This window comes from Bombina bombina, chromosome 10 (genome assembly GCF_027579735.1).
Source record: "Bombina bombina isolate aBomBom1 chromosome 10, aBomBom1.pri, whole genome shotgun sequence".
Lineage (NCBI taxonomy): Eukaryota > Metazoa > Chordata > Amphibia > Anura > Bombinatoridae > Bombina > Bombina bombina.
This window is the reverse complement of record NC_069508.1, coordinates 104,794,899-104,808,447: the sequence shown is the minus strand read 5'-3', so window position 1 is coordinate 104,808,447 and position 13,549 is coordinate 104,794,899. Positions and strand designations below refer to the sequence as shown.

Below are 13,549 nucleotides of genomic sequence, written 5' to 3'. Positions count from 1 at the left end.
GAGTTCTAAAATGTTGATTGGTAACCTCGCCTCTTGAGGTTTCCAAACCCCTTGTGCTGTCAGAGACCGCCAGAAAGCTCCCCAACCTGAAATACTTGCATCTGTTAAGATCACAGTCCAGGAAGGGCAAACAAAAGAGGCCCCTTGAATAATCCGATGATGGTCTAACCACCAAGACATAGAGAGTTGAATGTTGGGATTTAAGTATATCAACTGTGATATCCGAGTATAATCCCTGCACCATTGATTCAGCATGCAAAGCTGCAGAGGTCTCATATGAAAACGAGCAAAGGGGATCGCGTCCGATGCTGCAGTCATAAGACCTAAAACTTCCATGCACATAGCCACTGAAGGGAATGATCGAGACTGAAGGATTAGACAAGCTAAAACCAATTTCATTTGCCTCTTGTCTGTTAAAGACAGAGTCATAGACACTGAATCTATCTGGAAACCTAAAAAGGTGACCTTTGTTTGAGGAATCAAGAAAGTCTTTTGTAAATTGATCCTCCAACCATGCCTTTGAAGAAACGACACTAGTTGTTTCGTGTGAGATTCTGCTAAATGAAAAGACTGAGCTAGTACCAAGATATCGTCCAAATAAGGAAACTCCGCAATACCCTGCTCTCTGACTACAGATAGAAGGGCACCGAGAACCTTTGAAAAGATTCTTGGAGCTGTCGCTAGGTCAAATGGAAGAGCAACAAACTGGTAATGCTTGTCTAGAAAAGAGAATCTCAGAAACCGATAGTGGTCTGGATGAATTGGAACATGAAGATAAGCATCCTATAAGTCTATTGTGGACATAAAATGCCCTTGCTGTACAAAAGGCAGAGTAGTCCTTATAGTCACCATCTTGAAAGTTGGGACTCTTACAAAACGATTTAAAAGTTTCAGATCCAGAACTGGTCTGAAAGAATTCTCTTTCTTTGGGACAATGAATAGATTTGAATAAAACCCCAAACCCTGTTCCTGTAGAGGAACCGGAACAATCACCCCTGAAAGCTCTAGATCTGAAACACATTTCAGAAAAGCCTGAGATTTCACAGAATTTGTTGGAATACGAGAAAGAAAGAAGCTTCTCACAGGAGGCCTTATTCTGAATGCTATTTGATACCCTTGAGACACAATATTCTGAATCCACTGATTCTGAACAGAACCTGACCACATTTCCTGAAACAATTTCAATCTGCCCCCCACCAGCTAAACTAGATTGAGGGCCGCACCTTCATGCAGTCTTGGGGGCTGGATTTGGTCTTTTATAAGGCTTGGTTTTATTCCAATTTGAGGATGGTTTCCAATTGGAACCAGAGGCATTAGGAGGAGACTTTTGTTCAATATTCTGATGAAAGGAACGAAAACGATTAGGAGACGCCTTAAATTTACCCATGGTTTTTTTATCTTGAGGTAAGAAAACTCCCTTCCCACCAGAAACAGTGGAAATAATAGAATCTAATTGAGAACCAAATAATTTTTTACCCTGGAAAGATAGAGATAGTAATCTAGATTTAGACACCATGTCAGCATTCCAAGATTTAAGCCATAAAGCTCTTCTGGCTAAAATAGCTAAAGACATAAATTTAACATCAATCTTAATGTCAAATATAGCATCACAAATTAAATGATTAGCATGTTGAAGCAAAAGAATAATGCTGATCAAATCATGATCTTCTACCTGCTGTGCTAAACTATCAAACCAAAAAGTTGAAATAGCAGCCACATCAGCCATTGAAATAGCAGGTCTAAGAATATAGCCAGAACGTAAATATGCTTTTCTAAGATAAGATTCAATCTTCTTATCCAAAGGATCCTTAAAAGAAGTACTATCTTTCATAGGAATAGTAGTACGTTTGGCAAGCGTGGAAATAGCCCCATCAACCTTAGGAACTTTTCCCCAAAACTCTAAATTAGCCACAGGTAAAGGATATGACTTCTTAAACCTAGAAGAAGGATTGAAAGAAGAACCAGGCTTAGACTATTCCTTAGTAATCATATCAGAAACAGCATCTGGAACAGGAAAAACCTCAGGAGCAACCTTAGGAGGTTTAAAAACAGTATTCAAACATTTACTGACTTTATTATCAAGAGGACTAGACTCTTTAATACCCAAAGTAACCAGAACTTCCTTCAATAAAGAACAAATATAATCGATCTTATACAGATAGGAAGATTTGTCAAATTCAGAATCTGAATTTGGATCTTCTGAACCAGACGAATCCTAATCAGCAGAGGATATTTCATTATGCTTTCGGTCAATACAAATTTCATCAGATTTATGAGAAGTTTTAAAAGACCTTTTACGTTTATTTGAAGTGGAATAGCAGACATAGCCTTATCTATAGCTGCAGCAATATAATTCTTTACATCTGCAGGAATATCAGGTACTTTAGACATTGATGGAACAACAGACAGTGTATTAGTACTAATAGAAACATTAGATGCCACATAATTGGGCTGAAGAAATAACATTAGTTAATTTACAACACACACACTTAGCTTTGGTAGAACTGTGTTTAGGCAGCATGGGTTCTACAGCAACATCAGAGGCAGGATCAGATTGAGACATATTGCACAATGTAAAAAGAAAAAAAACAACATTTAAACAAAATATACAATTTCCTCATATGCAGTTTCAGTAATGGGAAAAAATGCTTATGCAAAAGTAGGATGCAAAAAAATAAGCATCATAGCTCTTAACATGGAGAGAACCAGAAGCAAAAAGAAAGAGAGGTTATATACAAAAAAAAATTCTGGTGCCAAGTATGACGCAAGACGCAAAAAAGAAAAAAATATTTTGGAGCCAAAGCTAACATCAGGAAATGACGCAACTCCCGTCATAACAAGCGCAAACCCGCGGCCAAACAACGCGCGTCAACAAAGACGCAGGAAATGACAAAACTTACATCACCTTAGACGTACTTTCGCTCCAAAAAAATTTCCACGCCAAGAATGACGCCATAAAGTGCTTCAACGTTTGGGTATCATGTCCCTTTAAAAGAAAACATAATTTCAAAATGCAATGTATATCAACCATTGTATTATGTTTTAGCAGATCTACTGACCCTCAACACAATGGGCCAGAAGAGTGGAGCAGTAATTATTGCTCCAGCTCTAGAACGTTAACTGCGCTAGAAGTAAGTTTTCTGCGTGACCCGGGCACCATGCATATTAGAAGTTGGGTGTAAAAAGTTTTCGCTCACACACTAAACCAACGCAGGCAAAAATCTGAATTTACAATATTGCAATTGCATTAACGTATTCTCCCATAGGCTTCAATAGAGCGTAAAAAGTGGGGGGGGGGGGAACCTTAACACCCTATTCGCACATAACCGATTGCATTTAACCAAGTGCACTAAACTGACATGAAATATTAATATTTCACATTCCAATGTTCTATATATATGTATGAAGAGAACTTAATTGAGCTGAATCAGCGCTATGAGACACTCTGCAGAAATCTATTCACATATGTAAACACTTCAAATATTAACATATGGGGGCATATTTATCAAGTTCCGAATGGAGCTTGATGCCCCGTGTTTCTGGCGAGCCTGCAGGCTCGCCAGAAACAGCAGTTATGAAGCAGCGGTCACAAAGACCGCTGCTCCATAACCTGTCCGCCTGCTCTGAGCAGGCGGACAGACATAGCCGGAAATCAACCCGATCGAGTACGATCGGGTTGATTGACACCCCCTTGCTGGCGGCCTATTGGCCGCGAGTCTGCAGGGGGCGGCATTGCACCAGCAGCTCTTCTTTCTAAATCATGAAAGAAAAAAACATAATTTAGGCTTACTTGATAAATTTATTTCTCTTGTAGTGTGTTCAGTCCACGGGTCATCCATTACTTATGGGATATATTCTCCTCCCCAACAGGAAGTTGCAAGAGGATCACCCAAGCAGAGCTGCTATATAGCTCCTCCCCTCACATGTCATATCCAGTCATTCGACCGAAACAAGACGAGAAAGGAGAAACTATAGGGTGCAGTGGTGACTGGAGTTATAATTTAAAATTTAGAACCTGCTTTAAATAGACAGGGCGGGCCGTGGACTGAACACACTACAAGAGAAATAAATTTATCAGGTAAGCATAAATTATGTTTTCTCTTGTTAAGTGTGTTCAGCCCACGGGTCATCCATTACTTATGGGATACCAATACCAAAGCTTAAAGTACACGGATGATGGGAGGGACAAGGCAGGAACATTAAACAGAAGGAACCACTGCCTGTAGAACCTTTCTCCCAAAAACAGCCTCAGAAGAAGCAAAAGTGTCAAATTTGGAAAATTTTGAAAAAGTATGAAGTGAAGACCAAGTTGCAGCCTTGCAAATCTGTTCAACAGAGGCCTCATTCTTAAAGGCCCAGGTGGAAGCCACAGCTCTAGTGGAATGAGCTGTAATTCTTTCAGGAGGCTGCTGTCCAGCAGTCTCATAGGCTAAGCGTATTATGCTACGAAGCCAAAAAGAGAGAGAGGTAGCCGAAGCCCTTTGACCTTTCCTCTGTCCAGAGTAAACGACAAACAGAGAAGAAGTTAGTCGAAAATCTTTAGTTGCCTGTAAGTAGAACTTCAGAGCACGGACCACGTCTAGATTATGCAAAAGACGTTCCTTCTTTGAAGAAGGATTAGGACATAAGGATGGAACAACAATCTCTTGATTGATATTCTTGTTAGAAACAACCTTAGGTAAAAACCCAGGTTTAGTACGCAGGACTACCTTGTCTGAATGAAAGATCAGATAAGGAGAATCACAATGTAAGGCAGATAACTCAGAGACTCTTCGAGCCGAGGAAATAGCCATAAAAAAAAAGAACTTTCCAAGATAAAAGCTTAATATCAATGGAATGAAGGGGTTCAAACGGAACACCCTGGAGAACTTTAAGAACCAAGTTTAAGCTCCACGGAGGAGCAACAGCTTTAAACACAGGCTTAATCCTAGCCAAAGCCTGACAAAAAGCCTGGACGTCTGGATTCTCTGCCAGACGCTTGTGAAAAAGAATAGACAGAGCAGAAATCTGTCCCTTTAGTGAACTAGCGGATAAGCCCTTTTCTAAACCCTCTTGTAGAAAAGACAATATCCTAGGAATCCTAATCTTACTCCATGAGTAACTCTTGGATTCACACCAATATAAATATTTACGCCATATCTTGTGTTAAATTTTTCTGGTAACAGGTTTCCGAGCCTGTATTAATGTATCAATAACCGAATCCGAAAACCCACGCTTTGATAGAATCAAGCGTTCAATTTCCAAGCAGTCAGCCTCAGAGAAATTAGGTTTGGATGGTTGAAAGGACCCTGAATTAGAAGGTCCTGCCTCAGGGGTAGAGACCATGGTGGACAGGACGACATGTCCACTAGGTCTGCATACCAGGTCCTGCGTGGCCACGCAGGCGCTATCAGAATTACCGATGCTCTCTCCTGTTTGATCCTGGCAATCAGTCGAGGAAGCAACGGAAAAGGTGGAAACACATAAGCTATGTTGAAAACCCAAGGGGCTGCTAGTGCATCTACCAGCACCGCTCCCGGGTCCCTGGACCTGGATCCGTAACAAGGAAGCTTGGCGTTCTGGCGAGATGCCATGAGATCCAGATCCGGTTTGCCCCAACGAAGAATTAGTTGGGCAAATACCTCCGGGTGAAGTTCCCACTCCCCCGGATGAAAAGTCTGGCGACTTAAAAAATCCGCCTCCCAGTTCTCCACGCCTGGGATGTAGATCGCTGACAGGTGGCAAGAGTGAGACTCTGCCCAGCGAATTATCTTCGAGACTTCCAACATCGCTAGGGAACTCCTGGTTCCCCCTTGATGATTGATGTAAGCCACAGTCGTGATGTTGTCCGACTGAAATCTGATGAACCTCAGTGTTGCCAACTGAGGCCAAGCTAGAAGAGCATTGAATATTGCCCTTAATTCTAGAATGTTTATTGGGAGGAGTTTCTCCTCCTGAGTCCACGATCCCTGAGCCTTCAGGGAGTTCCAGACAGCTCCCCAGCCTAGTAGGCTGGCATCTGTTGTTACAATCGTCCAATCTGGTCTGCGAAAAGTCATTCCTTTGGACAGATGAACCCGTGATAACCACCAGAGAAGAGAATCTCTGGTCTCCTGGTCCAGATTTAGCAAAGGGGACAGATCTGAGTAATCCCCGTTCCATTGACTTAGCATGCAAAGTTGCAGCGGTCTGAGATGTAGGCGCGCAAATGGCACTATGTCCATTGCCGCGACCATTAAGCCGATCACTTCCATGCACTGAGCTACTGATGGGCTTGGAATGGAGTGAAGGACACGGCAAGCATTGAGAAGCTTTGATAACCTGGACTCCGTCAGGTAAATCTTCATCTCTACAGAATCTATAAGAGTCCCTAGAAAAGGGACCCTTGTGAGTGGTAACAGAGAACTCTTTTCCAACGTTCACTTTCCACCCATGCGACCTCAGAAATGCTAGAACTATCTCTGTATGAGACTTTGCATTTTGAAAACTTGACGCTTGTATCAGAATGTCGTCTAGGTACGGAGCCACCGCTATGCCTCGTGGTCTTAGTACCGCGAGAAGAGAGCCCAGAACCTTTGTAAAAATTCTCTGGGCAGTAGCTAACCCGAAGGGAAGCGCTACAAACTGGTAATGCCTGTCTAGAAAGGCAAACCTTAGGTACCGATAATGATCTTTGTGAATCGGTATGTGAAGGTAGGCATCCTTTAAATCCACTGTGGTCATATATTGACCCTCTTGGATCATAGGTAGGATGGACCGAATGGTTTCCATCTTGAACGATGGAACCCTTAGGAATTTGTTTAAGATTTTTAAATCTAAGATTGGTCTGAAGGTTCCCTCTTTCTTGGGAACCACAAACAGATTTGAATAAAACCCTTGCCCCTGTTCCGTCCGCGGAACTGGGTGGATCACTCCCATCACTAAGAGGTCTTGTACACATTGTAGAAATGCCTCTTTCTTTACTAGGTTTGTTGATAACCTTGACAGATGAAACCTCCCTTGTGGAGGAGAAGTTTTGAAATCCAGAAGGTATCCCTGAGATATAATCTCCAACGTGAAGGGATCCTGTACATCTCTTGCCCAAGCCTGGGCGAAGAGGGAGAGTCTGCCCCCCACTAGATCCGTCTCCGGAAAGGGGGCCCTGACTTCATGCTGTCTTAGGCGCGGAAGTAGGCTTTCTGGCCTGCTTGCCCTTGTTCCATGACTGGTTGCCTTTCCAATCATGTCTGTAACGAGCAGTAGTTCCTTACTGTTTTGGAGCGGAGGAAGTTGATGCTGCTCCTGCCTTGAAATTACGAAAGGCACGAAAATTAGATGTTTGGCCTTCGATTTGGCCCTGTCCTGAGGAAGGGTGTGGCCCTTACCTCCAGTAATGTCAGCAATAATTTCCTTCAAGCCGGGCCCGAATAAGGTCTGCCCTTTGAAAGGAATGTTTAGTAATTTAGACTTAGAAGTTACATCTGCTGACCAGGATTTAAGCCAAAGCGCTCTGCGCGCCTGTATGGCGAATCCGGAATTTTTAGCCGTAAGTTTGGTTAAATGCACTACGGCATCCAAAACAAACGCATTAGCCAGTTTAAGGGTTCTGATCTTGCTCAGAGACTCATCCAATGGTGCTGTGCGAATCGCCTCTTCCAGAGACTCAAACCAGAATGCCGCTGCAGCAGTGACAGGCGCAATGCATGCAAGAGGCTGTAATATAAAACCTTGTTGAATAAACATTTTCTTAAGATAACCCTCTAATTTTTTATCCATTGGATCTGAGAAAGCACAGCTATCCTCCACCGGGATAGTGGTACGCTTGGCTAAAGTAGAAACTGCTCCCTCCACCTTAGGGACCGTCTGCCATAAGTCTCGTGTGGTGGCGTCTATAGGGAACATTTTTCTAAATATCGGAGGAGGGGAAAAAAGCACACCGGGTCTATCCCACTCCTTACTAATAATCTCTGTAAGCCTCTTTGGTATAGGAAAAACGTCAGTACACACCAGCACCGCGTAGTATTTATCCAGGTTACATAATTTCTCTGGGATTGCCACCGTGTCACAATCATTCAGAGCCGCTAACACCTCCCCTAGCAACACACGGAGGTTCTCAAGCTTAAATTTAAAATTTGAAATTTCTGAATCCGGTCTCCCCGAATCAGAACCGTCACCCACAGAATGAAGCTCTCCGTCCTCATGTTCTGCAAATTGTGACTCAGTATCAGACATGGCTCTCTTGTCATCGGCGCGCTCTGTCCTTAACCCAGAACTGTCGCGCTTGCCTCTTAACTCTGGCATATTGTATAATACTTCTTTCATAACATTAGCCATATCATGTAAAGTGATTTGTAAGGGCCTTGATGTACTTGGCGCCTCAATCTCACGCACCTCCCGAGCGGGAGACGAAGGTACTGACACGTGAGGAGAGTTAGACGGCATAACTGCCCCCTCGTTGTCTGGTGATAATTTTTTAAGCGGTACAGATTGATTTTTCAAAGTAACATCAATACAATTGGTACACATATTTCTATTGGGCTCCACAACGGCTTTTAAACATAATGAACAAGCAGATTCCTCTGTATCAGACATGTTTAAACAGACTAGCAATGAAGCTAGCAAGCTTGGAAAATACTTTCAATAAATTTGCAAGCAATATAAAAAACGCTGCAGCGCTTTTTAAAAAACACAGTTGAGTAACAAAAAAATAATTCAGTTATACAGGGAGTGCAGAATTATTAGGCAAGTTGTATTTTTGAGGATTAATTTTATTATTGAACAACAACCATGTTCTCAATGAACCCAAAAAACTCATTAATATCAAAGCTGAATAGTTTTGGAAGTAGTTTTTAGTTTGTTTTTAGTTATAGCTATTTTAAGGGGATATCTGTGTGTGCAGGTGACTATTACTGTGCATAATTATTAGGCAACTTAACAAAAAACAAATATATACCCATTTCAATTATTTATTTTTACCAGTGAAACCAATATAACATCTCAACATTCACAAATATACATTTCTGACATTCAAAAACAAAACAAAAACAAATCAGTGACCAATATAGCCACCTTTCTTTGCAAGGACACTCAAAAGCCTGCCATCCATGGATTCTGCCAGTGTTTTGATCTGTTCACCATCAACATTGCGTGCAGCAGCAACCACAGCCTCCCAGACACTGTTCAGAGAGGTGTACTGTTTTCCCTCCTTGTAAATCTCACATTTGATGATGGACCACAGGTTCTCAATGGGGTTCAGATCAGGTGAACAAGGAGGCCATGTCATTAGATTTTCTTCTTTTATACCCTTTCTTGCCAGCCACGCTGTGGAGTACTTGGACGCGTGTGATGGAGCACTGTCCTCCATGAAAATCATGTTTTTCTTGAAGGATGCAGACTTCTTCCTGTACCACTGCTTGAAGAAGGTGTCTTCCAGAAACTGGCAGTAGGACTGGGAGTTGAGCTTGACTCCATCCTCAACCCGAAAAGGCCCCACAAGCTCATCTTTGATGATACCAGCCCAAACCAGTACTCCACCTCCACCTTGCTGGCGTCTGAGTCGGACTGGAGCTCTCTGCCCTTTACCAATCCAGCCACGGGCCCATCCATCTGGCCCATCAAGACTCACTCTCATTTCATCAGTCCATAAAACCTTAGAAAAATCAGTCTTGAGATATTTCTTGGCCCAGTCTTGACGTTTCAGCTTGTGTGTCTTGTTCAGTGGTGGTCGTCTTTCAGCCTTTCTTACCTTGGCCATGTCTCTGAGTATTGCACACCTTGTGCTTTTGGGCACTCCAGTGATGTTGCAGCTCTGAAATATGGCCAAACTGGTGGCAAGTGGCATCTTGGCAGCTGCACGCTTGACTTTTCAGTTCATGGGCAGTTATTTTGCGCCTTGGTTTTTCCACACGCTTCTTGCGACCCTGTTGACTATTTTGAATGAAACGCTTGATTGTTCGATGATCACGCTTCAGACGCTTTGCAATTTTAAGAGTGCTGCATCCCTCCTGCAAGATATCTCACTATTTTTGACTTTCCTGAGCCTGTCAAGTCCTTCTTTTGACCCATTTTGCCAAAGGAAAGGAAGTTGCCTAATAATTATGCACACCTATATAGGGTATTGATGTCATTAGACCACACCCCTTCTCATTACAGAGATGCACATCACCTAATATGCTTAATTGGTAGTAGGCTTTCGAGCCTATACAGCTTGGAGTAAGACAACATGCATAAAGAGGATGATGTGGTCAAAATACTCATTTGCCTAATAATTCTGCACTCCCTGTAGTCAACAATTCTTTAAATGTATTAATTAGCAGAGGACTGCACCCATTAGCAACCGGATGATTAACCCCTCAGTACCCAAAAAAATGGATATCATATTAATATTAAACGTTTTTATCACAGTCTAACACACTGTCACAGGTCTGCTGTGACTGATTACCTCCATCAAAAAACGAATTTTGAAGACCCCTGAGCTCTCTAGAGACGTCCTGGATCAAGGAGGAAGAAGCAGGAAGACTGTGCTAGAATTTTAACTGCGCAACAAGGCGCTAAAAAGAGGCCCCTCCCGCTCATTTACAACAGTGGGAGACCTGATATAACGGTTTCTATGCATAAATATACGTTAGCCATGTGGAAAAAAATTCATGCCCAAAGGATTTATCACCAAAGTACCTCACAAAACGAATAACATGCCAGTAAACGTTTTGAAAATAAACTTCTTTAAATGTCATGCAAAGTTATTACTAAGCCTGCAACCAGTCGCTACCACTGCAGATAAGGCTTAAGCATTATTTCAGTATTAACAGTATTTTCACAGTCAAATTCTAGTCCCTAGAAAATAACTCTACTGTGCATACATTTATCAGCCTGATACCAGTCACTACTACTGCATTTAAGGCTGTACTTACATCATACGGGTAACAGCAGTATTTTCTTAGTCAATTCCATTCCCAGAAAATATTGTACTGCACATACCTCATTTGCGGTGGACCCCGCATGCTATTCCCATGTTCTGAAGTTACCCCACTCCTCAGAATGTCGAGAACAGCCAGTGGATCTTAGTTACGCCTGCTAAGATCATAGAAAACGCAGGCAGTTTCTTCTTCCAAATACTGCCTGAGATAGAAAAAACGGCACACTCCGGTGCCATTTAAAATAACAAACTTTTGATTGAAGAATAATTAAGTAAAAACTCCAACTCCTCCCGCGACCTCCTTCTTTGTTGAGGGTTGCAAGAGAATGACTGGATATGACATGTGAGGGGAGGAGCTATATAGCAGCTCTGCTTGGGTGATCCTCTTGCAACTTCCTGTTGGGGAGGAGAATATATCCCATAAGTAATGGATGACCCGTGGACTGAACACACTTAACAAGAGAAATGTGGGTTTCATGTCCCTTTAAGAAGAACACTGGAATGTGACATATTTGTGACAATTTTTGTCTATAAGGCATCCCAATGATTGGCTACCCAAATAAACAAAAGGAAATTCCAGGCTAAACCCAAAACCTTGGCTATGAGAAGTCCATGAGGGAACCTGTGTTATAATAGGGCTTTAAAAGCTTGATCGCTATTATATAGTGAAACAAATATAGCATTGCAGTCACATGTACTAGTGATTTGAGTGTGATCCTGTCAGTAAAAAATGAAGCAGCTGTGAAAATCTGCTGTTGCTAGATTTTTTTTCATTTACATTACAGGTCTTGTACAGGACATAGTCCATATTGTGCAATGCTAGGATAAGATGTCCATCATTTTCTAATAAGGCAGCATATATATGAATTTGTGTCACGACCAAAGGTGCAGTAGGAGCTGTGCTATCCCTACCTTTCTCGCTGGAGAGTTACATTTCGGGGGAAATGTTGAACTGAGAAGGGCTGTCTCTGTGGGGACCCAGGGCCAAGCTAAGGAAGCTTTGACTTACCGGGGCCAGCAGCCCAGAATATGTTATATGCCCTTCATGAGATTTACTTTAAGGTGAAGTGCACTAAGAATAGCACTATTTGTATTCTCGTCAGATGTGCCTTTGCAGTTTCCTAGGCACCAAGACTGAATGGGAGATGTTAAAAGGCTCCTTTCTACCCCTGTTCAGTGCTTGGTTATTTCTAATGGAAACGCTAGCAATCTTCTTCCAGGCCTGCCTCTCTGGCGTTGACTTTGGCGCGTGCCTTGACTTCTGCAACCTATCTCAACCCTACTTAGAACTATATCTTGAGGCCTGATATACTGATTAAAGAGTCCTGGAACTGTTCCCTGGTTTATGATTTTGGAATATCTTTTTACTATGACTTATGACTACTGACTGATCATCTGCTTCTGACTTTTGGCTTGTCTACCAACTGGTTTTCTAAGTCCACCTGTAATTTTCTAGCTTAACTTACATAGTGTCTGCAACACATCTTCTGCCACAGTGGTCCCAGATATCAAATCAGGTAATAGTCTTTTTTACCTTATAATTTATTTTACTCTTGTTGACAGCAAATAAATAAAATTAAATGAAACATATATGTAATTTAGTGCAAACTAATTAAAATAAGCAATGCTTTAAAACGAAATATGGCATTACGCATGCTTGTAAAAAAGCATATATCTACAAAAAAAAGTATTGGTATATAACAAGCACTTGAGTATTGCATGATGATCCAAGAAACTTTGATTGGACAAACCTAAGTTAGATGTTATGTCACAAGATTTCTTACCGAGATAATGTACGTTGAACTTCGGTTCTTTGATAAATCTCAGCCCTTGATGGTGGACGACCCCATTCTCTCTGATGGTGTGTCCTAGGGGGCTGTTGAGAATAATAATCCAGCCAGGGGTCTGACCAAGCTTGGTGAGGATCTGCTCGGTATGGTTGTTGGTAGTAGCCATAGTTGCTGTTTCTATAGTGATGAGGCGGAGGGTGAAGATGCATTCTGCTCCAAGGGTCCATTTCTATGGTTTCCTTTGTCTGAGGTTGACTGAGCCAAGGAGGGGCTCCATGGTCCATTATATCCCAAAATGTTTTACCTTAATTCCCTGTGGATAGAAACATGTATAGGAATGAGTCAGGGGTCAAGTCCTACAAAAAAAGTGTTGGAACTTACCAAGACTTCCACCCCTCACAATTAAAGGGACACTGAACCCAAATGTTTTCTTTCATGATTCAGATAGAGCATGAAATTTTAAGCAACTTTCTAATTTACTCCTATTATCTATTTTACTTTGTTCTCTTGCTATCTTTATTTTAAAAGCAGGAATGTAAATCTTAGCAGCCAGGCCATTTTAGGTTCAGCACCATGGATAGCACTTTCTTATTGGAGGCTTACATTTACCCAGCAATAAGCAAGCATAACCCAGGTTCTCAACCAAAAATGGGCCGGTTTCTAGGTATCACAATCCTGCTTTTTAAATAAAGATAGCAAGAGAACGAAGAAAATTTGATAATAGGAGTAAATTAGAAAATTGCATGCTCTATCTGAATCATGAAAGAAAAAAATGTGGGTTTATTGTCCCTTTAATATTGTTTTATACACAGACACGCTGTATTTATATGTATACAATCTGGTCATTGAATTTAAATTAAAACCAATGAAGGGCTGAATGGTTGCC

General features: G+C 41.7%; 1 protein-coding gene across 2 annotated transcripts in view; it reads right to left on the bottom strand.

The window, feature by feature from the left end:
* Window positions 1-13,549, bottom strand: part of SEC16B (SEC16 homolog B, endoplasmic reticulum export factor) — a 602,132-nt gene that overhangs the window by 552,572 nt on the left and 36,011 nt on the right. For both annotated transcript variants that reach the window (XM_053693298.1, XM_053693299.1), the window contains exon 4: window positions 12,658-12,976. In XM_053693298.1, the coding sequence (XP_053549273.1) occupies window positions 12,658-12,947 (290 nt within the window). In that variant the 5' untranslated portion in view covers window positions 12,948-12,976. The remainder of the gene's footprint in view (window positions 1-12,657; window positions 12,977-13,549) is intronic.